Source organism: Cupressus sempervirens, chromosome 10, assembly GCF_028749045.1.
Source record: "Cupressus sempervirens isolate cs-2001-9-10 chromosome 10, ASM2874904v1, whole genome shotgun sequence".
NCBI classification, from domain to species: Eukaryota; Viridiplantae; Streptophyta; class Pinopsida; order Cupressales; family Cupressaceae; genus Cupressus; species Cupressus sempervirens.
This window is the reverse complement of record NC_143127.1, coordinates 444,086,082-444,113,262: the sequence shown is the minus strand read 5'-3', so window position 1 is coordinate 444,113,262 and position 27,181 is coordinate 444,086,082. Positions and strand designations below refer to the sequence as shown.

Here is a 27,181-nt window from a genome sequence, read left to right as displayed (position 1 = left end):
AAAGCATGTTCATTTCCCTTAATCCTATTCAACAAGAATACAATATCTGCAATCTCCTTGATGAAGTGCTCGATGGTCAATGGTTTAGGCAACCTAGAACCTCCTTCTGCAAGCTTCAAGAGCCAGGAATGAGCAATCTTGGTGTCGTAGCTGTTTTTGTTTGCAGCATACAAGTGTTCAGCTTCTTCGAACGTCCATGGCTCATAGGGTTCTTTATGAGGAATCCTAAGGGCAGAATTGACACTGGTCCTGTTAATTTTGACAACTATTTCCCCTGAGGCTTTCTTAATGCATCTTGAAACAGGGTCATAGTGGTTTGCACATTCGAGGATGAGCTCTAGGCATGGGATTGCAACGGGAAAAGCGGCGGCTTCTAATAAACCACTATCAACTAGCCTCTAGTAAATGGGACTTGACAGGGAAGCTTTGGCTCTTTCAATGGCTTCAGAAAAACTTTTTTTAACCAAAAACGTATCACGAATTTCAAGCAAGGAACTGAGTAATGGAGGCTTCTCCAATTTGGGCATTTTTGGCCGAAAAAGTGTCATGATTATTATGACAGCAAATCTATAGGACCAGGTTTTTAAATACTTTCAAAATGAAGCAAAGCACAACCAAAATGCAAAGGGGAAATGGAGATGCACTTACAGTTTGACAATGACACAGCCTGAAATTTGCCTTTCTTACCCAGAAGCGCCGAGATTTTTTTGGAGAAAATGAGATGAGTGGGAAAGGGTAATTGCATGCATTTAAGGAATGACATGGACAAAGGATCGCAGGACAGATTTAGCAAGTAAAAATCATGATTGCTCATTCGTGTGACATTCATCGGAAAAGGTGTCGCGGGTGTTCTTGTTTTAAATACCCTGTCAAATCCGCACGCATCTTCCCATAACAAGTAATCATGAAATGACACCATTAATACTCCATTAAGTATTGCTCAAACTAAATACGTGCTGCTTTAAATTTCTTTGCATATGACTTTAGGTGCTTTGGGAAAATATTATGCTGGGACCCACCTTGGAATGGCTCGGCAATCTTTAATCTACATACAAAAATCGGTAGCGGACAAAATCAACACTGAAATTGAAGTTGAAGTTTTGAGTGATCGGCTTCAACATCAACTTGGACTTCAAGATTACAAAGGTCGACTCAATAAAACTAGTGCACTTATCACATGGCAGATCAACAAGACTTTGAATCTGAAGTTGAAGTAAATTACGACTTCAAGTTCAACTTCAGAGGGATGACTTGGGACCAAAATTTGTTAGGTGGCGACTAAGATTACAAGCTCTAACAAGGAACATTGAGAGTGCAAAGAAGTACAAACACCTATAATGGCATGTGTCATCGACACATCATGAGGCTAATGGCATGGAAGGAACACTCACTTGACAAAGGAAGATGGCTAATATGGCCAACATGAAACCCTCCAAGACACTTTATAATGTAGTGTGAGTACAAAAAAACACTTAGATGTGCAATATCTTAAATTCCAATAGAGTAACACTTTATCTTAGTGTGTTTGCAAAAATATTACAAAAGGATGTCAACAAATATCAAAAGATACATAAGGATGATACAAGAGATAGTACAACCCATGACAAATCATCTGGAGTAATGAAATTGATCTTCAGACCTGAAACAACCAAGATATCCACTAGAATGCAAAAATGCAAAAGATTGAAAGAATGAATGAGAATACAATGGATAAATCCTAATAAAGAACATCATAAAACCCTAATAGGGAAACCCTAAGAGGTAAATGAAATTTAGTAATTAATATTTAATTATTAAATGGAAATGCATGTGCATAAAGTGAAATCTTAAGTAGAGAGTAAAGGTAATTTAATAAATGAAATGAAATTAATCATTTATTCTAACACCCCCCTTAAGATGAGCGACAATGCAAAAAAAGAAAGGAAACTACAATGCTAAAAGCATAAATGGGTCCTCAAAACATAAACTGATGAGGTACCCAACATAACCAAATCTCTAAAAAATGGAGAAATAGGGAAAATCATGTGGGAAAAACCCTACTCCAAAAAGAGATAGAAGAAGCTAAAAACCAAAAAGAAAGAAAGACTTGTCACTAAGACCCCCCAAGAACAACTTCCTTCACCCAAAGCATAGAATGCAGTTGAAGATATTGTGGGGATGTAATAGGTTTAGTGAAGATGTCTGCAACCTGTTCAACAATGGGAATGTACTCCAAGTTAAGAGAGCCATCATGAATCCGATGCCTAATGAAGCGCATGTGAAGCTTAATGTGCTTGGTCCTCTAATGCTCAACTAGGTTATGGGAAATGTGTATAGCACTCTAACTGTCACACCAAAGAAAGGTGGAACTATCGGGAGGAAATCCAAACTTTGTCATCAACTGTCAAAGTCATAAAACATCCTAACTAGCTAGCATAGTTGCCTTGTATTCTGCCTCTATAGATGATAATGTGTGATCATGTTGCTTCTTGCAAGACCATGTGATAGGACTAGAACCAAGACAAAAAACAAAACCAGAAGTAGACTTTCGATCATCAATATCACCACCCTAATCTGAGTTTGTATAACCAACAATGTGAGGATCCTCTAATGTGTAGTGAATGCCATAACATGTAGTACCTTGTATGTACCTCAAGATACATTTGGAAGCTTTTCAATAACTCTCGTGTGGAAAATGTGAGAATCTATATACAAATCTAATTGCGAAGGATATATCAAGAGATGTGTGTGTCAGGTACAACAAACTACCCACAAGTTATCTATATAAAGTGGAATCCATTATAAGAACAGTGCAAGTGGTAGATAAAACAACACCCAACTAAAAAGATGTGGGAGCAGGCAATCAAGCATTCTGAACCTCAGAAGCATATCAAGAGCATACTTCTGCTAGAGTATGACTATCCCATCTGAAGACCAAACAACCTGTAGGCCCAAAAAATAGTACAAAAGTCCAGGTCTATCATCTCAAACTGCTCTCTCAAAGCTTTTTGAACACTCCAAATCATAGAGGATGAGCTACAAATGACGATGAGATCATCTACATATGGCACAAGTATCAATAAGTCATCCCCATGAAGATGAATGTACACTATAGGATCAGAATGACATCGGGTGAATTGTAAAGCAAGCAAGAAGGAATCCATCTTCTCATACCAAGTCCGAGGGGCTTGTTTGAGACCATATAAAGACCTCTAAAGCCTGCATACCATAGAAGATTCCTACACAAAAATATGAGGCTGCTCCATATAGATCTCCTCATGTAGGTGTCCATGCAAAAAGACACTCTTCACATCCATCTAAAATATTGTCCATCCCTGAGAAGCTGCAAGAGAGAGTGCACAGTGAATAGAATTCATCTTGTTGATAGGAGAAAAGGTCTTGAAGTAATCAATGCCCTCAACCTATGAAAATCCCTTCGTAACAAGACATGCCTTGTACCTATCAATAGAACCATCTACAACATACTTGGTACAGTACACCCATTGGCAACAAACCAACTTTCTTCCTATCAAAAGAGGACAAAAATTCCAAGTGTGGTTTTTCATCAAAGAAGAGTACTCCTCATCCATAGCCCTATCCCACTCTAAGTGTGATGTCTCCTATGAAAAACTCTATGGGTCATCTAAAATGGCATGACTCAATAGTCTAGTATCAGATGTTTGAGCACAAGTGCGATGAGAATCTGAAGGATCTTTTGCCATAGGTCCAACTACATCAACAGTATCACGAGCACACTTGGGCACTCACTAAACATCTGGTGGAGGTGGTGAAGAGGGATCAACATCAAGATCTTCCTCAAAGGATACACAATTTTGTAGAAGAGAAGAGGAAGTACTAGGTAGTGAGAAAGAAGCTAGTGATGGAGGCTCCATCTAAGGATAATGTTCATCAAATTGGACATCTTGCTGAAACAAGACCTCTTTGGAATCAATATCAAACAACCTGTACGTCTTCACATCCTCATAGTAGCCAACGAAGATGAGTGATCGAATCTCTCTCCTTTACTTTCCTCTGAGTATCTGGAATAAATGCCCAAGCCTCACTACCAAAAATGTGGAATGTAGAAACATCAAACTTGACATGAGTCCAAGCCTCTTCATGAGTCAAATGGCGCAATGTCTTACGAGGCATTTGATTCAAAATATAGTTGGCACCATTAATAGCCTCAACCCAAAATGAAGAACTCATAGCTTGAGATTGTATCATACAATTGGCCATCTCATGTAATGTCTTATTCTTTCTCTTTGCAACCCCATTTTGCTAAGGGGTATGGGGAATTGTGAATTGATGATGTACACCATGCTCAGTGCAAATAATGTTGAAAGTTTGATTCACAATTTCCTTGCCATTGTCAGTGCATATACGCTAACAGAAGGACTAAATTGCTTTTCCATAAATGTCTTAAAGATTTGAAATGAATCAAAGACATCAAACTTGTACTTCAAAAAATACACTAATGTGCGTCTAGAGAAGTCATTGATGAAGGTAAGCACATATCGAATACCTAATCAAGCCTTTGTTATCAGGATCCCTTTTTTTTGCTTTTAGTAATAGTTTCTAGGTTGTTAGCTACTCCCTAAGTTTATTCTTAAGGGGGGTGTTAGATTAATAAAGTATTTCCTTATTAATTAAATCATGTTGATTTAATTATTAAGTTATTATCTCTAGTTTACTTAAGCTAAACTTTTGGCATATAATAATAATTAATTAGTTTTATTAAAATTATCATGCAACCTAGGTTTTACCTTTTAGGGTTTTGATATCCTTTATAAGCATTGATCTCTTTGTAATAACCAATTAATTCAATACAATTTGAAAGTATTTTTTGCACATCAAGAATGTCTCATCTTCTATGGATCTCTGAATTCAAGCCTCCATTTGTAACAAGTGTTTGCATGCAGTGATTCTTGGGAGTTGTGGGGTTGAAATTTTATCAACTTCAATAGTTATGATGCTCTTATGATAGCTATCTTTATCAATGGTAACCTCATTCGTAGAACCCTTATTGATAATGGGTCTAGGCTTAATATTTGTAGTATGGATATGCTCAAAGAAATTAACATTGGTGTTTCACATATCACACCTAACAATAATCCTATTTGTTGCTTTGATAATGTTTATAAGAAAAATTTAGGCACCATCACTTTCCCTATCAAAGTAGGTCCAATTATTTTGAATACTTCTATTCATGTTATGCATGGACCTCTGAATTACAACTTCTTTTGGGTAAACCTTGATTTCATGCTATACATGTTATTCCTTCAAGTCTTCATAAAAAAATCAAGTTTATCTACAATAATATGATGTACACTCTTCATGTGGATACTAATATGAATAGTTGTCTAAATGTTGAGGGAAAACAAAATCAATAATCTAATGACAAGCCTCCTTCTACAAGTGTTCTTTCTGGAGATGATTAGAGATCCTTAGATTTTAATCTCACTTTTATTGGCAAGTATAGAGTTAATGATCTTTCATTCATGAAACCTAAAACAACTCCTCTTTCTAATAACTTTGTTGCTACTCATGTTGAATCTATCAAACCTAGTGATGAAAATCATATGCCCTTATGCAATGGGGGGCACAAGCATTCTTTTAACACCTTTGTCAATCATAATTTAGGATGTGTGCAACACAGTGTTGAATCTCATTCTTTTTCCACATCATCTTCTAACATATCTTCTCCTATTAATCAAGAAATTATTTTACCTAAACTTCTTCATGCTTGGGTGATTACTAGGCGTAAGTGTAGAAAGAAACATGGTGAAAAACTCATGAATCTTCCATTTTGCATGTATCACCATTATCATGATTACTCTACTAATCATTGTCAAGCTTTATTAAAAGATCCAACAACTCATTAATAATGACATCATTCACATATCTCCTTATAATGAGCTCTCTTTTACTTCTAATTTCTTTAAATAACATTTAAGTCACTATTATGTTCCTCTACGCCATGATACATTGGTGACTCTCTTCCTAGGGGCTCATTGTCAAACATGGTTTTGTTTATGAGTGGCATAATAGGTTTTAGATTGTTTCTTTTCTCTTCTCTTATTGCTATACTTGGGGGGAAAGGGAATCATGTCATTCTTTCTCACTTTCTCATGGATCCACTATTTCCCTTGGTTGTGTGTTATCTCTGTAATCATGTCACATCCAATCTTATATTATTAACAATTTAATTTTCATGATATATAGATTGCTTAAGGTCTAGGAGCCTCATAATAGTGTATTCTCCTTTTCAAGGATTTCTAGGATTTCCTTTTACACTTCTTGCATGGTGTCCCATTGCATTCTACCCTTCCATGACCTCATAGGAGTTGTGACCTCTTTGGTTTAGACTGGGTATTGCATGTGGAGGCCATCTTGAGGCTAAAATTGTTTTATCCTTCTTCATCATTTCCTTAAGATGTTAAAATAAAAAATTATTTTTCCATCTTAAGGGGAGGCATACATGGTCCACTTATCTTTTTCATATGTTTTTATTTTTCAAACACATCATGTAGAGTATACTAACATGACACAACTTATTAAGGCCAGCAACTATCTCTTTATAGATGTCTTGGATTGGTTGACTAGCATGCCACACAAGCTTGCTTTACCATTTGACCTATCCTAGCACATACAAAAACCATTCTCATGATATAGGAGTACTATATCATGGGAGTGTAAATTCAACGCAAAATGAAAATTTGTGGGATTGACTATCAGACACACAAACCCGCTAGACCATTCAATCCTCCCCTTTCCTTTTCTTTGTAGGATTGATTATCGAGCACAAAAACCCATTAGACCATATGATCTACCCCTTTTTATTTTCATGGAATTGACTATCACACTCACAAAACCACTAGACTATTCAGTCCTATCCCCTTTTGTGTTATTCATAATAAGGAACACAAACCTTATTGGGCAAGTTGATCACACCCCCTTTTCTCTCCTTTCTTATCAGTGGCATTTCTCTTATTGTGATTTTTGAATATCATGAAGACTCAAGTCTCTTAGGGGAAAATACAGATTATGAGTATGGCTTAGAGTACCTTAGCTTTGATGGCTTGGTATGATTTCTAGGTTATCCTCAAATCTATGCATTATTTCTAGCTTGATGATTTCTTTGTATCCTAGATCATGATAAGCTCATCTCTTTCCTTTTGATCTACTTTACCGTGAGTTTGAGGAAACTCATACTCCCACCAAAGTAGGGGCTAATGTACCATCTTAAAATGGACACACTTTCCTTTCAAGACCTTTTAGTACCCATTCCATAATGACTTCCTAGACCATGGATGTACTTGTACATAGTGCTCTCTTTTCTTTTTTTCCATCCACCTTCTTGTTGGGATCTTTTGCCCTCCACTTGAGCTTTTAGAGGTTCCCCTATCCCCTTCTATGGAACCGAGTCAACCTAGGTCGACCTGGATTGATCAAGGTCAACTTAGGTCAACCTTGACCCCAACGATTGCAAAGCCCAGAACTCGAACAACCTCAAGGGCTTAATTAGTTAACTTTTTCTCTCCCGTCAACCTGTACTGTTTCCCTGCCCAAAAACTAGTATAAAAGGAGGCTTGGAGGCTTCATTTTCACATCAAAAATTTACAAGACATCCACAAGGCATCAAGTGAGCAAGGCAAGAAGTTCAAGCAAGAAAATTTTCTTCAAATCTTCAGGGATCCTTTATGAGCATCTCTTCTTCAAGATCTAGCATTATTGTTGGCCATCAAAGGAGGAGGTCTACATTGAGACTTTTATCATCTTCTTCATTGATGCACATTTCAAACATGGCTCCATGACATGGTTATGGTAGATCCATTGCAATTGTGGAGATATCCTACATCTTTGTTGGCTATGAGAGTAGTTATGATTTTTATTTTTTTAAAGGAAAATTTATAGAGCAACCTATTTTGGTGCTTCCAAATTGTAATAAGGTAATTCAAGAAGATAGTGATGCTAGTGGTAATTCCATTGGTGCTATTTTGAGTTAGGAAGGTAAGGTCATTGTTTATTTTAGCGAGAAGTTGAATAGTGCCAAAAGAAAATATTATATTTATGATCATGAATCTTACGCTATAGTTAAGGCATTAAGGAAGTGGAGACATTATCTTTTACCTAAAGAGTTTTTTAAATTTTTATCATCAAATTTTGCAACATTTCAATAGTCAACAGAATTTGAATCAAAGACATTTAAAATGGGTTGAGTTTTAATAGAGTTAAACTTTTGTTTTCAAGCACGTGAGTGGAAAGTCTAACAAAGTTGTAGATGCCCTGAGTAGGAGACATAATTTTTTGACAGAGATGAGAATTGAAGTTTTTGGATTTTGTAAATTCAAGAGTTTGTATTTAGAGGATCATGAGTTTGGCAAGGCCTAGAGAACTTGCATACAACCTATTAATTTAGATAGGAGTAGGCAATTGGGTATTATAACCCAAGATGGAATACTATTCAAAGGAAACCAGTTGTCGATTCCAAAGAGTTTTGTGAGCAATTACATAATCAAAGAGAAGCATACTAGATAATTGGTTGGATAGTTTGGTTGAGATGAGACCTTAGAGGCTCTAATAAGGTTTGAGATCTCAACATATACATCTTTAATGTGTGTGCCATTGTAGATCTCTTTTTGATATTTCCAATGATATATTATACAAGCAAATCAAATCCTTGGGATAAAATTTATGGCTTTTGAAAATTGTTTCATCAAAGCTCAAGCTTCAATTAAGAAAGAAAAGGGAGAAAAAATGGATCACTTGGGCAAGAAATTGAACTAGTGAATTATTGGATGCCAAACGAGAAAAGATGCACTTTCTAGAACATTATAAGGCATATATTGGTGTTACATACACAAGGATGAAGGAGAGTTTCACAATACAACTCCACAAGTGCAACTTGCAAAAATGTCTCACAAATTATTGTAATGTGAAAGCCCATGTGCTTGTAACAAGTTATTTCTATAATGTTGTAATGTCATTTCATTGAAGATAATAGATAGATGTTATTTCCTATTGTTTTGTGTGAGTTTGGATGAACAAGGGGGTGCCCTTCATAGAGTTCAAATACTCTCAATGAAAATCTCTTTGAATTGAAGTACAAGGTTATAAAGCTCTAGAGGGAACCCAACATAATTTAAATTACTTGAAAAATAGTATAAAATTAAATTTTCTTTGTTCACTAGATCAAAATAGTTATAAGATTTCCAAAGGCAAAAAAATAGAAATATAGGATATTACAAGAAATGATGAAAAATTAAAGATTTAGTTAGATAATTTTTGTTGTTTTCCACTTTTAAAGTTATTTAGTTTTAATTTAAAGTTCTACTCTTTTTAAATATTTATTTCTTCAAACATCATGATCAATAACCTCTTATACTAATTATTTTGATATTTGAATGTCTTCATATACAATGTGTTCTGTGATATAGTATCATTTTATTACCCCCTTCTTAAAGGTATAGAATATATTTTATAACATCTTTATATCTGAAATGAACCTATAAAATAAATCACAATTATTCTTAAACATCATCCATCTCAAAAATCACATGTTAATTAAACTAAAACGATCTTACATTTAGCAAAGTGTATGTAAGTTATTTACAACCTAAAGCATACTAGAGTTTAAAGCTTCTCTGGCTTTTGTTCTATTAGGGGAGAGGAGTTAAAGACGTGCTCATTCTAAGTTTGCACTTCTTGAAGTCTTATGATGTATAAATTTCAAATTATTTTCAATTTTTTTGCATGAGATTATTTGTCAAGACCTCTATCGAAAAAGGAGATTCTAAGTCCATATGGTCAACTGTGATGTTATGTTTTTTCGTAAAAATGTTCAAAATAATCTCAAAAAGTAATAAGACCTATTAATATACACTAAATCGTGTTTAATGATATGTTGGTGCGAGTGACATGAATGATTGTTAAGACATTATTTTTAGATTTTTAGTATAACACTATAAATATCTTTTCTATTCAAATAAGATATCACTTAATAGCCTCAGCCAAAAAAAAATCTATAACATTTCCCGTTATACAGCCACTATGGAAAACACATTGCTGATGAACGAGCTGAAATTTGTTACTATTTCCACGATAGAATGCAAAGCAGGCAATAATGGAGGTTCAAGGTTCGAATCCACTCACTAATTTTTGCCTGGCGATTTCTGTCGTCAAAGACATTGAAAGCACCCTGCGAGCCATGTTGCTGAGCTTCTTACGGCCTCCTACCGATCTCACAGCAGAAACGGAAGTGACAGGCTGCCCAAAGAAGCTGCTTTTAAAGATGAGACCCGGGGTTCCATGAACCTCATTTGCCATGTAATCACCAGTAAACCCTACTCCTCCCGTTTTCATACACATCTGCCCGGCCGCCATTGCCAAATCTTCTCAAAACAAAGCATTAACAGCTTAGCAAATGAAAATTCGACAATAGAATAGGCATTTCTGAGAATCTTTTACAATTAAAATAAGCCATTTCTGAGAATCTTTTCTTCGAACTAAACCAGAGAAAAGTAAATTCGACAATTAAATAGCCGTTCATGAAATTTTGCTAAACTTTGAGAAAAGCTAAAGAAATTCCACAACTAAAATTATGTCATTTCTGAAATTTTCTAATCTTTGAGATAAGCAAAAGAAAGTAAAATTCCACATAAATAGCGAAAATTCAAATCTCCACTGCAAATTTGTTTCTAGATTCGACATCATTATCGAAAATTTGTTCTTCAACATAAACGAGGGAAAAGGAAAATAAACTTTAACAGAAAGATAATCTGGCGCCAAAGTACCTGTGCGGTAGCAGGGAGATCGGTGAATGAATGCAGGGGAGAAAATAATGGAGAAGATATAAAACTATTTTCCGCCTCATGCTGAGCCCTGTCACGCTATCTGAATATGAGCCGTGGATGGCCTGTAACGGACGGCTATAAGGACTCCCAAACCTTGGGTTTGTCTGGCTTATCGTACGGGTTTTAATTTAACGAATTATGCCGCTTATTCATATTTTAAAATTATATTGATAAAAATACCTGAATTTGTAAATTTGATTTGGTTATTGAGTGTTTGTGGCTGAGTGAGGCTGCAGCTATAGGGCCTACCTGGATATTCTCTCGAATTTGTGGTTCAAATACACTGTATTGTTTTTAGGAGTGGCTACCTATCCTCATTTCATTTAATTTATTAAAAATTTAAAGGTAGGAAAGCTTAATTTTCTTTTAGTTAAATTTTTTTAGTTTGTATGTGTTCTTTAGTAATTTTAATCTTTTATATAAAGATATATCATTTTAAATAATTATATTATTTTCATAATGAAATGAAATGAAAGATTTTTAAAACTTTTATAAGATCAAATAATATTTAGGTTCAAGAACATAATTTCAATAATTTAAGTTATTTTTCTATAATAAATCTTCTTAACAAGGATGTACGTCATGAATAATCTTCTCTTCCTTAAATAAGTGTGATAGTTTATCAATCTTTGCTTTTTAGTATTGAGTATGGATGTTCTAATAAGACAAATGTTCATAAATGATTTGAAACTCGTGTCATATTTTAATGTCCGTAATGTTGTGTCCAAGTTTGTTGGAAGTAGTGATATGGCAGGGTTGTGGGCTCCCAATTTCAATTAGTGTTTTAAAAATATATAGATTTTATAATTAGTCATAGTCTTCTCATCCTAATTACTTTCTTTTCAAGGAATAAGAAATGTACAAATGCATTATTGTCAAAGGATAAGGGATGTATAAAGGCATTATTCTTAGAGGATAAGGGATGTAGAAAAAATTAAATATGTTTTGTTTGGATATGAAAATTTTATTGTCTTAATATTTGTAGCTTGTCAACATGTGTTTCATATGGAGTTGCATATGTCACACTTTCTATTTTAGAAAGTTGTATGTTTTATGATTTTAGAAGTCATTTTTTGTTGTGGAGTTTTTAGAGATAGATTGTTGTATATGTGTAATTTTTTTCAAATTAATAATTGAGAGATTTTTGTTTGTGGTTTTTTCAATTATAACTTTACCAAAATTTTCACACAAATTTATGTGTTTTCATGATTATTATATTGAATATTTATTTGTACATTATTAATTTTTCTTTCAATTGATATATGATTTTTGAGGTTTTCTGCAATAAAATTTTTTTAGGAAATAAAAATGACAAGAAGCACAATAATTATATTTATAGCACACCAGACGAACCTTTTATATTTTATCATTTTTCATTATTTTTTACATTGATTTTTGTACTACACTTAACCTTTTTTGTCTATATCCATTGTAACCCTAGCAATGTCCTTTGAAGCTCTTAACATTTTTATTCATCTTCACCCAACTAAAATTTGCTCTACTAGTGCATTGAAATAACCTATGCCCTAATTTATTGCAATGATAACATCTTCCAAGTAAAGTGTAACTCATTTTCAAACTTATACACTCATTAAAATTGTGTTCCACTTTATTAAAAGAGAAACAAATATTATCAAGAGGAGAGTACTTGGAATGATTAGGAGAAAGCCTTGTATTTATCATCCTCTTTCTACCCTTTTCATGCACCATATTCTTTGTGTCATTCACTTGCTTCCCATCTACCAATTTCTTTTTATCTTTTAACTAATTCAATTTGCCATGTTTTTTGTATTCTACCTACTTTTGGTCTATCATATCATTCTTATCTTCTTCCTTATTTCAGTCTTGTATATCCACCTACATCTAGTCCATCATATCCTTTTTAAATTCTTCTTTCTTTTGATCTACCATTTCCATCTTTTTCTGGTCTATTGTGTCCCTTTTTCTTCTTATTTCTTTTGATCTGCCATACTCTATTTAACTTCCACTAGATTATTTGATTCAATAGTTTTTCTTACCATTCTTCAAAAAGGTAAAAAAAAATTTTCCTTGATTGAATTCCATTTCACCTTCATCTCCCCATCTTATATTGCATGGAGATAGAAAATATTGTAGTGCCTGCCCTAGTTTGCATTTTGCTATCATTGCCAAATGCTTTTAGGCCAGTTTTATGTTTGATGATTAGTAGTATTATTTGAGATTATCTGATATTGTTTCAAATTCAATTGATCATATGATGAGATTATTTGATACTCCTTACTTCATGTATGTATGATGATTATTATAGTGTTTTCAGATATTGATGATGAATAGTTAGATGATTTATTATCATATGTTTTTTTTTATGGATACTTACCCCATACTTGCATGTGTATCATGTGCGTGTTTGTTTTCTTTCTGTATGGTGTTTTTGATGTGGTTAAGGAAGGGAGTCATAGTCACCTGCTAGTCGGGATCTACATGATGCACCACTTCCTACCATTGCTTGTTGAGCTTAGTGTATATTGTGTATGTACATGTGGGGATTTTATGTAGGTTGCAGGTACCAGGTATCGACTTCCCTAAATTGCCAGAATGAGTGTACCCTATCGCATTATCTCAATGGTAAGAGAGGGGAGATAAATTCTCAAGTTCAAATTCCAACCCTTTAAGCCATTTGTCCTAAATGAAAATTAGGACAAGTATCTAAGTCGAGTACCCTCTGAATGCATCGAATGACGTAATTCATGATTATTAACCCTTGGTCTGATTTTGTATGTGTTTTGCTATGATGAGTTTTCGTATTTTATTTTATGAATCTTTGGTGTATTTTTCTATTAATTAAGTCTAATTAAAATATTTAATTAATGATTTAATTTAAATGATATTTTAATATTTTATTTTATTTTATTAATTGGGAAATTAATTAAATAAAAAGAATTAAATTTGAAGATAAAAATTATAAGTTTAGATTTGGAATGTGTTAATATTTATTTAATTTAATACTAATATATTTAGAGTACATTTTTAAATAAATGCTAAATAATAATATTATTATTTAAGTTAATAAATATTTTATCAATTAAGTTTCAAAAATAAATTTAAAAGTGGAAAAGATATTAAAATTATTAAAAGATTCTAGATCACATGATGTGTGCATGTGATTAAAATATATTAAAATAGAACAAGTGGATTTAATTAGGTGAGTGCATGAAATTTAAAATTAATAAATTAATTTTAAAAGGAGTCAAGTGAATATTAAATAAAGAAATTTAATTAAATAAATTAATGTGCATTATTTTAATATTTATAGGAGTATGCGAACTCTTGTGAGTTGTCATGTTGACAACACAGGAGTTTGCACTCTAATTATGCACGTGTTGTCTACACTTAGGAGTTAGCACATAGTGTCTACAACATTCTAGACACCTCATCATCTTTATTTTCTTATCATGGAAGATATGTGCTTAGTTGTCATGCTTATCTCTTAGTTCTTTCTAGACACATTCTAGATTGATATTAGAGGCCTTTATATAGAGGCTCTCCTAATGTGTATGGATATCCTCATATGCTTCTACAAGCACTCCTAGTCACTTGGGGGAGTTCAATCCTTGGAGGAATTGCGAATGTTGGAGAACGAAGGAATTTTTGGAAAGGAGAAGCTTCTAAGAGGAGAAGCTTTTCTACAATTTTTTGAGGCGTCGTGAATTAGCATCAACGTCCAAGTAGACACTTGTGATTATTTCGCATATTCTATTACGCTCTCTATCTTCTTGTCTTCATCATGTCAGCTAGATGATTGCTTGGATAATTCTTGTGATGAATGTTCTATATTGTGGAAATTTGGGTATGCATGTTGTTTCATCTGGATTGAGGAATTAAAATATCTTTACAACCCTCCTTTAGTAGAATCAAGAATTGGAAAATTAATTTGGGTTTGAGTTCAAATTAAAATAGAATTGAGAATTAAATTTGGGAAAGGTTTAAAATTATAAATGAAAATTCTAAGTTGGAAATTCGAGAGGTTGGTTGTAAGTTTCTATCAGATAATACTTACAAATGATTTTAAAGAATATGTATATTAAATTTTATACATGTATGGGGGGAAATATTGGTTTGTTTATTAAAAAAAATCTTATATATATATATATATATATCCCTTTGAAATAAATCTGTAATAATTGCAGGAAACATTTTAAATTGAAAGCGTATTTGATAAAGGGAAGGGTTTGATTTGAAAACATTTTTATTAAAACAAAAAAAAAAATTATAAAAAAAAATAACAATATAAATGGGAGGGGGAATTTTAACCCCACCCCATCCCTTCTCTCTTAATACCGGCACTGACCACTGTACGCAGTCGTACTTGCGACTGTGGTTGTAGGGTCGATTGCGCTAGCAGCAGCGCACAACCCTTTGTTAAAGGCAACGGCTTTAAAAGCTTGCGCATAGATGATTTGTAGTATGGTAAGGTTTAATAATAGTTTGTTAATAGTTTTGTTTTTATAAAAGTTTATAAATATTGAATATTTAATTATTAATTATTATTAGTTTTGATAATAATTTTATTATTTAACAAATAATTAAATATTATTAATATAGTTTGATATTTAGAATTTAGTAATTAGCTTAATTTAATTTAGTTTAATCAAGGCTAATTAATAGAGAAGGTTATAAATTGTAGTTTTTAATTTATTCAATTATTGTTATCGATAATATTGGGTTCGTTAGAATTGCAAATTGACTGGGAATCAAGGAATAATTTAATTTAAGGGAGATCAAATTAACTAGGAAGTGTTTAATGAAAATGAACTCATGTTATCATTTTAGATTAAATCATTGAGAGATTATTAATTATAATCTTAATGATTTAAGTTATTCAAATGTTTACCTTAGTAGATTTTAGAAAAGTTGATTTCAAGATATTATAGGGGTTAAACTTTAATTGATTCAACTATTTAAATGAGATAACTATAAGGTAGAAGAGCGTCTTCTCACTTGATAATAATCTTTGAGTTATTAATACAATTATGTAATTATTAATTAATTTAATTAATTGTAGAACTAATTAAATTTAATTGATAATTAAGCTATGCAATGGAGTTTTAATTGATATGATTATCCATAATACCGATTTTAAGGAAATTGTAAACTAATTACTTGAAAGTTGATAAATATTATTCTAATGTTTTGAATAATGTCAATGATTTTATCTAAAAGTCAATGGAAACTAGTTCAATGATTTAAATAAGTAAATAATTATCTTTTGCTTATTTTAGAAAATTGTTTAAATTAATAGAGGGATAATTCTATGTTTTATTCGAAAAGATAAATGGGTTGACTTGGAGATTAAACGAAGAATCTTATACTCTTGAAATATACTTGAAACGAAAACTGAAACCTAATATTTGGCTTAACCATGTGATTGCAAAAGAAAACTAAAGTATGTGTTTGCATCTTGTTCTTTATGCTATCCATGTTTGGGGTTTGGGTGGTCCTAGAGTGTTGACCAGTTAGGACATCTACCAGAGGCTTGGGAGTTATGCGAATGTGATGGCATGTTGATGTTATTTGGTCTCAATTCTTTTAAAACCCAACCATGGTAATGTGATGGTGTGCTCTATGAGATATTTGTATTTACTGATTGTTATTGCTTTCCAGTCTTCTTGTGTGAAGATGAGGTGTATGTTATGAGATACTTGACTTAACCATTTTTGAGTCATCAATCAGTTATACTTGGATTACTTTCCAGTCGCCTTGATGGGATTGATGTGTTTTTTCTGATCTTGATGATGTCATGTTGTGACATGTTTTGACTTGACCATTTTGGAGTCTTCGATCAGTATTACTTTGAAATAATTTTCAGTTGCTCGTTGAGAACCGATTGGTATTGTGATTTATTTTGGTTGCTTGTTGAGAACCGATGGATATTGTGATATATCATTTGGTGCTTTTTAGTTGCTCGTGGAGAATTGATGTGATTATTTTGATTATCTTTTGATGCTTTCCAGTCACTTCTTCAGGACTAAGGTGATTTTATGTGATTATGGATTTGTGCATTTATTGAGCCTAGGGTAGGTTATCTGCTTGTAGTGTCGGGAAGTGGCTTGCAATGGGGGTCGCGGCCCTAAGTGGCTACCAAGGTAACTCATTGTAAGTTATTTAATAAGTGAAAACATTTATACTAAATGGGGATTAAAATGGACCTAATAAGATAATTGTATGTTCTCGCCCATGCCTCGAGTGCTAGTATAGACTAGGATGGGAGTAGAGAGAATGCTTGGTTGTGACCTTGCATTCTGTAGTATGCCTCATCAGAATGAGAGAGTACTAGTGGCCACACAGGGATCACTTGGGGGCTAGGGTCTTTTGAGGGACTACCAAGGTAACTCTAGTGTGATCCGTGCGATGACACTTTCTCGCTTACATAGTAGGTTTCCTATGTGTCTTGTGTGCCTCTAGGTATAGGTGTCGACCCTTTTATGTTGGAACCTTTGAGTTAGTATACTTTTAGGATTTCTTGGACTTAGAGAGTATTTGTGTTATGTGATTTGATATCCTATTTGGGACTTGAGACTATCTCCTTAGCATGGTGGGAGTGGGCCATTTAGGTTCCACGTGGTCGGGTGGTAGTACTTTTTCACTCTTACCATTTAAGATCCGTCTGAGATATCATGGCTAGAACCTTCTTTGTTGGCATTTATCTTCATTATATTCTTGGATCCTATGATGGATGTTATTTACTGGTAAGTTTCTTTATATTGATGATTAGCATGTGATAGATGATGTTATCTACTTTGTAGGATTATCTTATGCTTTATTCTTCCATGTTAGATTTCTTTATGCATATGTTGTAGCATGTTTTAGGAGTGACATCCCTACTATGATAATATCGATGATCTCTTCAGTGACTTGGGATGTTATGCGTGGAGGGATGGCTAGGGCCCATGATGGTCTAATGATGCTATTGACAGTTGGGAGGAACTGTGCATTTAGTTAGTTGTGTTTTATGATGGATGGTTATCTTTTACGATGGTTGTTATATCTTTATTGATGGATGGATGTATCATTTATGTTAATGGTTTCATTTACTTTATTGTACTTTGTATCATGGATTCAATGAGGATGATGTATCTTTATTTTTATATATGTATATTCTTTTAAGCCTTTCATACCCTGTGACATGTACAGTGGATGATAGAACATTCCGAATTTAATTGCCAAGAGGCATTAAAAAAAGAGAGTATATTATGGACATTGGACTTTTTAATTATTCTTTGTTGTGGATGTGGTAGTTGTTAGACTTAGTATTAATTAGATTATATGTGACTCAATGTCTTGGGATCCTTAAGGAGTGTAACCTATTATGTATACTTTTAGTTGAATGTATGTTATTGCTTTTGCTACTGTGTGATTGATATGAATGGTTTATCTTTCATGAAAAAAAAATTGTTTGGAAAACTTAGTAAAAATTTAGGTTAATTCTTTTGGATCCCTTGGCAGGGAGTTACAAATATAGATTCACACATTTTTCTTCAATATATAATAAATATTTCAAATAGTCCTAAAACCATCAACAACACTTTTACTAGTCTTCTTATTTCTTAAAATACATCAACATATTACGATGAGGAAGCATAGAGAGAGGGAGAGGGAATCAGTATAGCAATATTCAATTGCCTTCTTCTTAATTCCAAACATGATTTAAAATTGAATATAAAAGAAACAAAATAAAACAAGATCCAACACTTGAATATCATAATGCAATGATTTGTTATAGGGGGAAACTCAATTAAGGGGGAAAACTTGGTGGGGTTGATACCAATAAATATATCACTACTTCATTAATAATGTATCATGTTAAAGGAATCCAAGTTAAAGGCTTAAGGACAATAGGGGAATGTACTTGCATTCATGCCTATGACCCAGAGTTCACTTCTCAATTATACAATTCAATTTACATCAAGACATAAAGACAATTACATAATCAAAATAGAATTATAGTCCTAAATTGAAGTGACTAGTAGCATAGCAAATGCTTGTACAATTACTATGAAGATATGGTGGGGAATATAGTCTCTAAACACTAAATCTACTTCTATGTACATATTATGTGTGTCAATCTCACGTTGCATCCAACATCATCAACAACCATCACAATTAAAACTTGATCTCAAATACAAGTCATAACAAAAAATATATAACTTTGTTGGCTTCAAAAAATGAAACGTCTACAATCCTTAACTCTTGCATAATAAAATCATCAAATCATAGCATTTTGACCAAGATCCATCATCTATGTTTTCGTTTCTCCCAAAATTTATCATTCACGAGAGAGTTAATACTGATTAATCATGCATATCAATAGATTATACTAAACTACTTTATTCTTCACAAAAACTATCAACTAGATATTCAATAGTGAATATCTCAAGCATCTACCAACATCTAGCTGTATAATTATAATACTAGATATAATCTTATATCTACTTACTTTGACTTCAATTGCATCCAATAACTTCTAAAGTCTATATGATCCAACTAAGAAACATGCTAACTATTATGTATATTGCATCTAGTACACAAATAACTATAAGTATCAAAATATTTTAGTAGAGCACCTTAGCTGCAATTGTGATCAAGTGATAATATAAATAGTTTCCATTAATTACAATATATAATTAATCAGAACAAAATTTAGGAAGATGCAGAGGATGTTGGTACAAGAACAAATGGAAAAATACCAAAATCTAATTTTTTGGTATTTTTAATATTTTAGTATTTTGCATTTTCGGAGGCCTCTGAGGCACTTTTGGGATTTGGCGACTCTATGAGCTATGCTTAAAGCTTCTGGCACTAAATGTAGAGCTTTTGGAGATCTTTCCAAAAAATTTGATGGTTTGTGATTTGGAGCTACGAGTATAAAGTTATAACTTCTACAAGTACACATAATTTTTAATTGAGATTTTCATAGTGCGAGTAATTTTATAGATTTTTTTTGTAATTAAATAATATGTGTAATTATTGTTTTAATTTACAAGGTATAGTGGTGACTCTTGGGATCCATCAAACTTTGTACAAACTCTATTTTTAAATTTAACAGATCACTTTTTGGCTTGCAAGAATATATTGTTGAATTTTAGTTATTTTCAATTAAAATCACAATACCACAAGTCTCACACTAGGTATTACAGATTGAATTCTTAATTTAGATCAATAATTCATATCTATTACCCTTTCCAATAATACCCCCCTTTGGCATTAATGGAAAAAATTAGTTAAAATGGTCGTGTATCCATCCCAAGATATGTCAAATTATAAACTTCAATAACTCACTGAAAATTAAACTCCCCTAAATTAATCAGTCATTTTTCATATACTTCTCCATACTTCTCCCCCTTTGGCATAAATGGAAAAGGTAGGGCCAAAAATAAAATCAAAATTGTCTACCAAAATCCTACTCTATCTATATATACATATGTACAAGTGATTAAAAAAAACTCACACAATTTTGAAAATGTCTACATAACTACTCCTTAATTAAATGATGTCAACTACTCACATCTTCCTCCAATTTTCCAATATCTAAATTTTTCCATTCAATGCATAGATGTTCTCCTTGGCATGAATGAGATATGATGGTGGTGGAGCATTTCTCAAAGTCACAACATCCTCGAGAGTCCTTTGTGGAACATGTAATTTAGGAACCATCTAATTATGTAATTCACAAAATAAATGCATTAGATATTCACTATTGAATATCTAGTTCATATTTTTTGTGAAGTAAAAATACATAGATATTCATTATTGAATATATTCATAGTTTCTGTAAAGAACATAGTAATTGATATAATTTTTCAGTATCCATGATTAATTAGTATTAACTCTTCAACAGATGATACATTTTGGGAGAACTGACATCAGAGATAATTTATCTTGGTTAACATGCTATGATTTGAGAATTTTATTATGCAAGAGTTCACAACTGTACAAATTTCATTTTCCAAAGTTGACAAAGTTATTTTTTTGTAATGACTTGATATTCGAGACAAAGTTTGATTACTATAGTTTTCGATGATATTGGATGTGAAGGTTGTGGAGCATAATGTGTTGAAGGAGGTCCAATTTTTAGAGATTGTATCCCCTACTAAATCTTTATTTGAACTGTACAAGCATTTTTTATACTATCAATGAATTTAGTTTAGGATTGTAAGTCTATTTCAATTATCTAATTGGCTTTATGCCTTGATGTAAATTGGATTATATAGTAGTGAGATCTAGGTCATAGGCCTAAATACAAGTTCATTATATATTGTACTTAAGCTTTTAACAAGGCACCATATTAATGTGGTAGTGAGGTATTTGTGGGTATCGTCCCCACTAAGGTTTTTCTCTTAAACCATATTTTCCTCGAGAAAAAATCATAATGTTATGATGTTCATGAGTTGTATATTATTTTGTTTAATTCTGCTTACATTCAAGTTTAAATAATGGTTTAGAATTAAGAAAAAGATAATTAAATAATACTAGAATGACACCCCCCCCCCCCCCCCCCATTGTGTCCTCATTCTAACACAACTTCATAACCTTTCTTACACATTTGACTAGCACTTAATAGATTATGTTTCAAACCTTCAACATAATAATCGACATCACTTCTATTATTACCATCAATTGAAATGGTTCCAATATCTTTGATCTATTCACTTTCTTCTTCTAAAAGTTTTGTTTCTCTTCCATTATACTCTTCAAACTTTGAAAATCTTCTTTCTTCTCCTAACATATTATTTGAACATCCAAAATCTATGATCCATGCTCCTACAAAAACTTTAGCATGCAATGTAATTTCTTGTTTCTTTTTAGAAACAACTTAAAATAGAGCCTCTTTAATTATTTTATTTGTACCCCCATCTTTAGAAAAGTATTCCCCCATGCAACATAAGCTCTTTTTACCCTTTCTTTTGATTTAATCATCTTCTAATTTGCTAAGATATATTCATATAAAAAAAATGTTCTTTCCATCCATAATTCAGACACTTAATAGGTAAACTACATTTGTATCCACTAGTATTTGTTACCATTTTTTTTATTTTCTAGCTTAATCAAGTAGATTTGATTAATTTTTAGAGTGTTTAAGGTGGATGTCAATTATTTTTTAATATTTTTTCAAGAGAAGTGTAATAAAAGATTCACAGATAGTAGATAAAATCCATACAATATTGCACAAAAACATAATACAAGTTCTTTATTCATGATTGATAAATTAATGGGACCCAAAGATATCATGAGAATAACCACTATAAGCAAAGAGTTGGTAAATTTCCACAATCTATTAGATTGGTACAAGCTGCTAATGGATTCAATTGTGTAAGAATTTTTAGATCAACATTTTAGATGACATTGTGATCCATTATTGGGATGAATGATAGAGAGCCAAAAGAAGAAATAACTGAAGTAGCATATAGGGAAAACTTAAAAGAGGGAGAGAAGATATAAAAAAAAAAAAAAAATTAAAAAGAGAGAGAGGATGAAAAGAACCAATAAACTTAAGAAGTAAATGACCCCACCAACACAAGGACCACAAATTAGAAATCAAACAAAAAATAAAAATAAAATAGACATTAAAAAAGTATCAAGAAAAATATATAAATAAATAAGAAAAATGCATGTGTGTGTGTGTGTGCAAGAAATATACATATTTCTTGTGCGCATATTAAATATCTATATATATTTATATACACATTTTATATACATGCAATATATATATATGTATGTATGTATGTATGTATGTATGTATATTTCTTATGCACATGCATACACATATGTATTTTTCTTATTTATTTATATATTTTCTTGTTTCTTTTTCAATGCCTGTTTTATTTTTTATTTTTCCACTTTACTTTTAGTTTTTTGTTTGATTTCTAATTTGGGGTCCTCTCTCTCTATCTCACTATATATATAATTTTATTTTTCTTGTAGGCTAGGTAAATGGTAACACAAACCAAGGGCATTTATTGTAAAAGGTGTTGGCGGGGAAGAAAACCAATGCTACCCACATCTTTCCCAAGAGATCTTGGGAGATGTGGAGGGAGGGAAATGATTTTACACTAGTACATTTTGGTAAATATACAACTGTGACTTTTTAGTCACACTGCTAAAAATTTTAGTCACGTGACTAAAACTGATCACATTTTATTATTTCTTTGTAATTTAGAACTATAGGTGACTAAATAAGTGACTAATTTAGTCATCAACTAAAATCACAAGATCAACCAAATAAAAATGATGAAATAGACTACCAAATAAATGACTAAATAGCTAGTCACTAACAATTAGTCACCCAAACAAAGATGACAAGTTAAATTATTATTACTCCTCCTTTATAATAATATTTGATAATATAGGCAAGAGCCTATAACACAATGGTAAAATTGTGAGCCTCTTATCCGAGAGGTCTTGGGTTCGACTCTGCACAAACTTATCAAATAATAATGATTAATTACATCACATAATAATAATGAATCTTGGCTTCGGCCTCTTACCGATCAATTTTTTTAAAAAAAAAATTGATAATATAATCATAGAAATATATTACTCATCATAATAAATCATAAATAATTACCCAAACATATTTAATACTATTTAATAATATAATTAATCACAAAAATATATTTGATAAATTATTATTACTCCTTTATAATGATATTTAATAGTATTTATTTTTATGAGATATGAGTTCTTGTTGAAACATGGGTGAATAAGTTTGCAATAAAAACTAGATAGTTCAATCCTTATAATAATATCATTGGTTCAAAAGAGGACATCCATGCAAGGCCAAAAAAGTTTATATGTACTAAAAACATACCAATCAACACCTGACTTTGCTAAATCAATTTCTCTATGTGGGACAAATGATACATGATATACAACCACTTTGAGTTTCTTGCATCCTACCTTCTCCTAACAAATTCCACTAATTTTTCTTGGTCTAACATTTCGTCCAAAATATTGGATATGTATGTGACTTCAAGGATTCTGGTACTAGTGGAAAAGAGCTTACCAATGGATTTCCTATGAAAACATTCAATATGCAAAGGTTTACTTCCACAAGTTTTTTTCTTTTCATAAATACAGAATCAATAATTTTTTTTAAATGTATTTCAAAGTCAACAAGCTTAATTCTATTTGCATTCTAAACAACTTAAAATGTAAGAATTGGTGTTTGATATATGATATACATTACTTAATTTATTATTTAAATATATTGAATTAAACAACTATATATTTATAATGTCTTAAATAAAAAATTAAGACTAACGAATCAAGCAATGTTAAGTTAAAAAACATAAAATATATTTTTGGATTAGGTGGAAAGGGCAAGCAGGGAGTAATTTTTTGGTAGGAAAGGAGATTCCAGATTAAAAATTCATCCAACATTTTGAGTTTCTCTTCCCTGCATTAGCTCCTGAATGCATTTTTCTTTCATTACATATGGCACTCGGTATGCATATGCATCTATGGTAGCTATTGACTCTAGAATAAGAACTCCAGTGAAGGAAAGGCTTTAATAGAACTACTACTTGTGTTCTTCATTTTTCCTATGCTTCTTTCTTTCTATCTTTTGATTGCTCAACAATGATTTGTACTGCAACATAGCTTTCTCACCATTTTCTGGCTTCTAGCAGACATTATTTTATGTTCCCTTTCTATTTTCCACATCCAACTCTTGCTGAAGTTGTTTGTATGTGTGTACATGTTCATGGTAGCTCACATTTTATGGCTTCCAATAGGTATTATTTTATGTGCCCTTCATATTTTCCTAATCCAACTCTTGGAAGAGTTAAAAATTAGTTGTTTTATGTGCACGCATATTTGTGGAAACTCAAGTCTTCAATGGTTCTTGCAATGTAGCATTGTCCAATGTATTTTTCCTTTAGTTTGAGCCCCACTATCCCTAAAATATGATTTTTATCAATCACTTTAACATTATTTTCTAGAACATGAGATATGAGTAAAGTTTGGTTTCATAGACCTCTATTCATAAACTAATTTTAGTGAAACCATGAAACATTTCTAATTGTCAATAAACTCTTTGTAGAAATTATATGGCTCTCAACCAAGCAATTCATATAAATTGTATAGAACCATTTTAACATAATGAATGCGCTAGGATTTTAGGATTTCATGGATTAGCTAGGCTTTGTTGTTTCATTATAATGTGAATGACCCCATCGATTTATGTACTCAATTCTATGTTATTTTCTATGAGATGGAATTATTGTCATGGTATGAATACTCTCTAAAAGGTAAAGTAATTGTATTTCTTAACTTTAAAGTCAATGTCCAATAAACCACAAAAATGATTTTATAGAGAAGACTCACGTGACAAGGTAATAAAAGATAAAGAGCTAGTACCAATTGGAACTTTTGAGGACAATTACTAAATGCAATGATTATGTGGAATATTGGTAAGATTAGGGATAAAAACAAAAAAGTATAACCTAAAATGCAAGATAAATATTCAATCATGTGAGCAATTTATCCCAAAAACAAAACCTTAACTATATATAATCTAACTTCAGAAATCCACAACCCTTTCTATTGAGAAGATAACCATTTCTACATATTAGACTAAATAAATATAGATTTGGTGCTATATTGGCCATTGATTTTGTCAATAGTGCCTCTATGAAAGATGCCCAATAATTGCATCTTTTGGTAATATTTATCATTAATTTTCTAAATAGAATCCAAGTTCATGGTGATTTTTTTGGTTATATGATGCTAAATGTGCCATTATCTTTCAACCCTGAAAGCAAAAAATAAAGAAGATCATCCAGATGTGTATAAATGGATCCATCAAGTTCAATGAGTCAATGATCTCTAGAAAGGCCAAATAACTTTTGTAGCACCAAGTGCTCCTTGAAGCCCCATCTTTGTAAAAATATTCATGAGAGAAGGTACAAATTTTGCCACTATAGTCAATAAAACAACCAAATCTCCTCATATAGCCATAAGTGGAAGGGCCATTAACTGTTGAATATAACAAGAAAATAAATTTTCTATTCAATTATTATGCCCAAACTATGAGCCCATAGAGCATACCTTTTCACAAAGGCTTGTAGCTCTATCATGGGGGCTAGTGAAAGTATATTAGGATTAATTTCATTTCTTTTAGTGTTATTTACATTATGACCTTTGTTACATTTTTTCATTTTTTTGAACATTTAACTAAAGAAAACATGGGATCAAACTTGAATCGGGACTTCCTTATATCATTATCGAGCTTTTTAAAGATTGCATTTAATTTGAAAGATATCATCGGCAACATTTACTTAAGGAAGTATAATTAATGGTTAAGTTCATGTAGGTACATGACCCTACGTGACCATTGACCATGTAGAGTTATGTCCCTAAGGGAACTTGACTCTAATCTAATATAAATATGGATAACATTGCTTGGAAAAAGACATATAACACGAACAATATTTAGTATCTACAACAACAATTTTACTTCAATATATTTAAAAGTTCACCATACTACTTATATATGTATAGGTTGATGAATTTGTTGGAAATGTATGTGGGCCCAGGTGACCGAGAAGGGGGGTGAATTAGGAACCAATAAAACTTTAACTTCTATTCACCAATTAATCCTTCATAAGCTATTTTGATCTAATTGCATGCATGAAATATTGAAAGTAATAAAATATTCATAACACTTGACACAATATTTGGTAACCTAGAAACCTTCCAAATAGAAAGTAAAACTAGGGTGGGGATGATACCTACAAGCTTTATGACTACAATATAAAGTTGTCTTGTTAAGGCTTACAATTAATCACTTCCGATGATCTACCCTATTAGGAGCAATAAGGACTGTTAGGTCCACCTTGTGAAATGATTTATACTATATAATAAAGTATGCACTCGGTTAGGAGATTCAACATAAGACTATTAAGTTCACCTTGTTAGTGGATTTTACTAATGCACCTATTAGGATGAACCAATAGTTGATCATTGATCTATAACTTGGTTTTTCATATGAGATTCCTTTGATGTGAATTGATCACCTTTATGTGATGGATAAGACTCTACTTTTCCTTATACTTCTTGTAGTCTTTGTCTTTTAATTCGCATTAATTATGCTTCTTACTTTTTACACAGTCATGCTTGGATATGATAAGATGTATTACATATATACCAATCCAATTAATTACCTTATAGAGATGGAAACAACACCAAATTCAAGCAATCTTCACTAAGTCAGCTTACTATTGTAACTTGGGTTTATAAGACCACTCATGTGATATTTTGACACTTGGCAAAACTGTCAACTTGGCAAGCTTTGGCACTCGGTTGACACT

At 32.0% G+C, this 27,181-nt stretch overlaps 1 protein-coding gene across 3 annotated transcripts in view; it reads right to left on the bottom strand.

The window, feature by feature from the left end:
• Positions 1–10,803, bottom strand: part of LOC149534628 (glucose-1-phosphate adenylyltransferase large subunit 3, chloroplastic/amyloplastic-like) — a 362,597-nt gene extending 351,794 nt beyond the window's left edge. For 2 of the 3 annotated variants that reach the window (XM_089803934.1, XM_089803935.1), the window contains exons 1-2: positions 10,776–10,803; positions 10,135–10,373 (exon numbers count right to left, since the gene is read on the bottom strand). In XM_089803934.1, the coding sequence (XP_089660060.1) occupies positions 10,135–10,365 (231 nt within the window). In that variant the 5' untranslated portion in view covers positions 10,366–10,373; positions 10,776–10,803. Of the gene's footprint in view, positions 1–10,134; positions 10,374–10,775 lie in introns of those variants that run through there. The other variant, XM_089803933.1, reaches the window with a different exon arrangement.
• Positions 10,804–27,181: the final 16,378 nt, after the last annotated feature.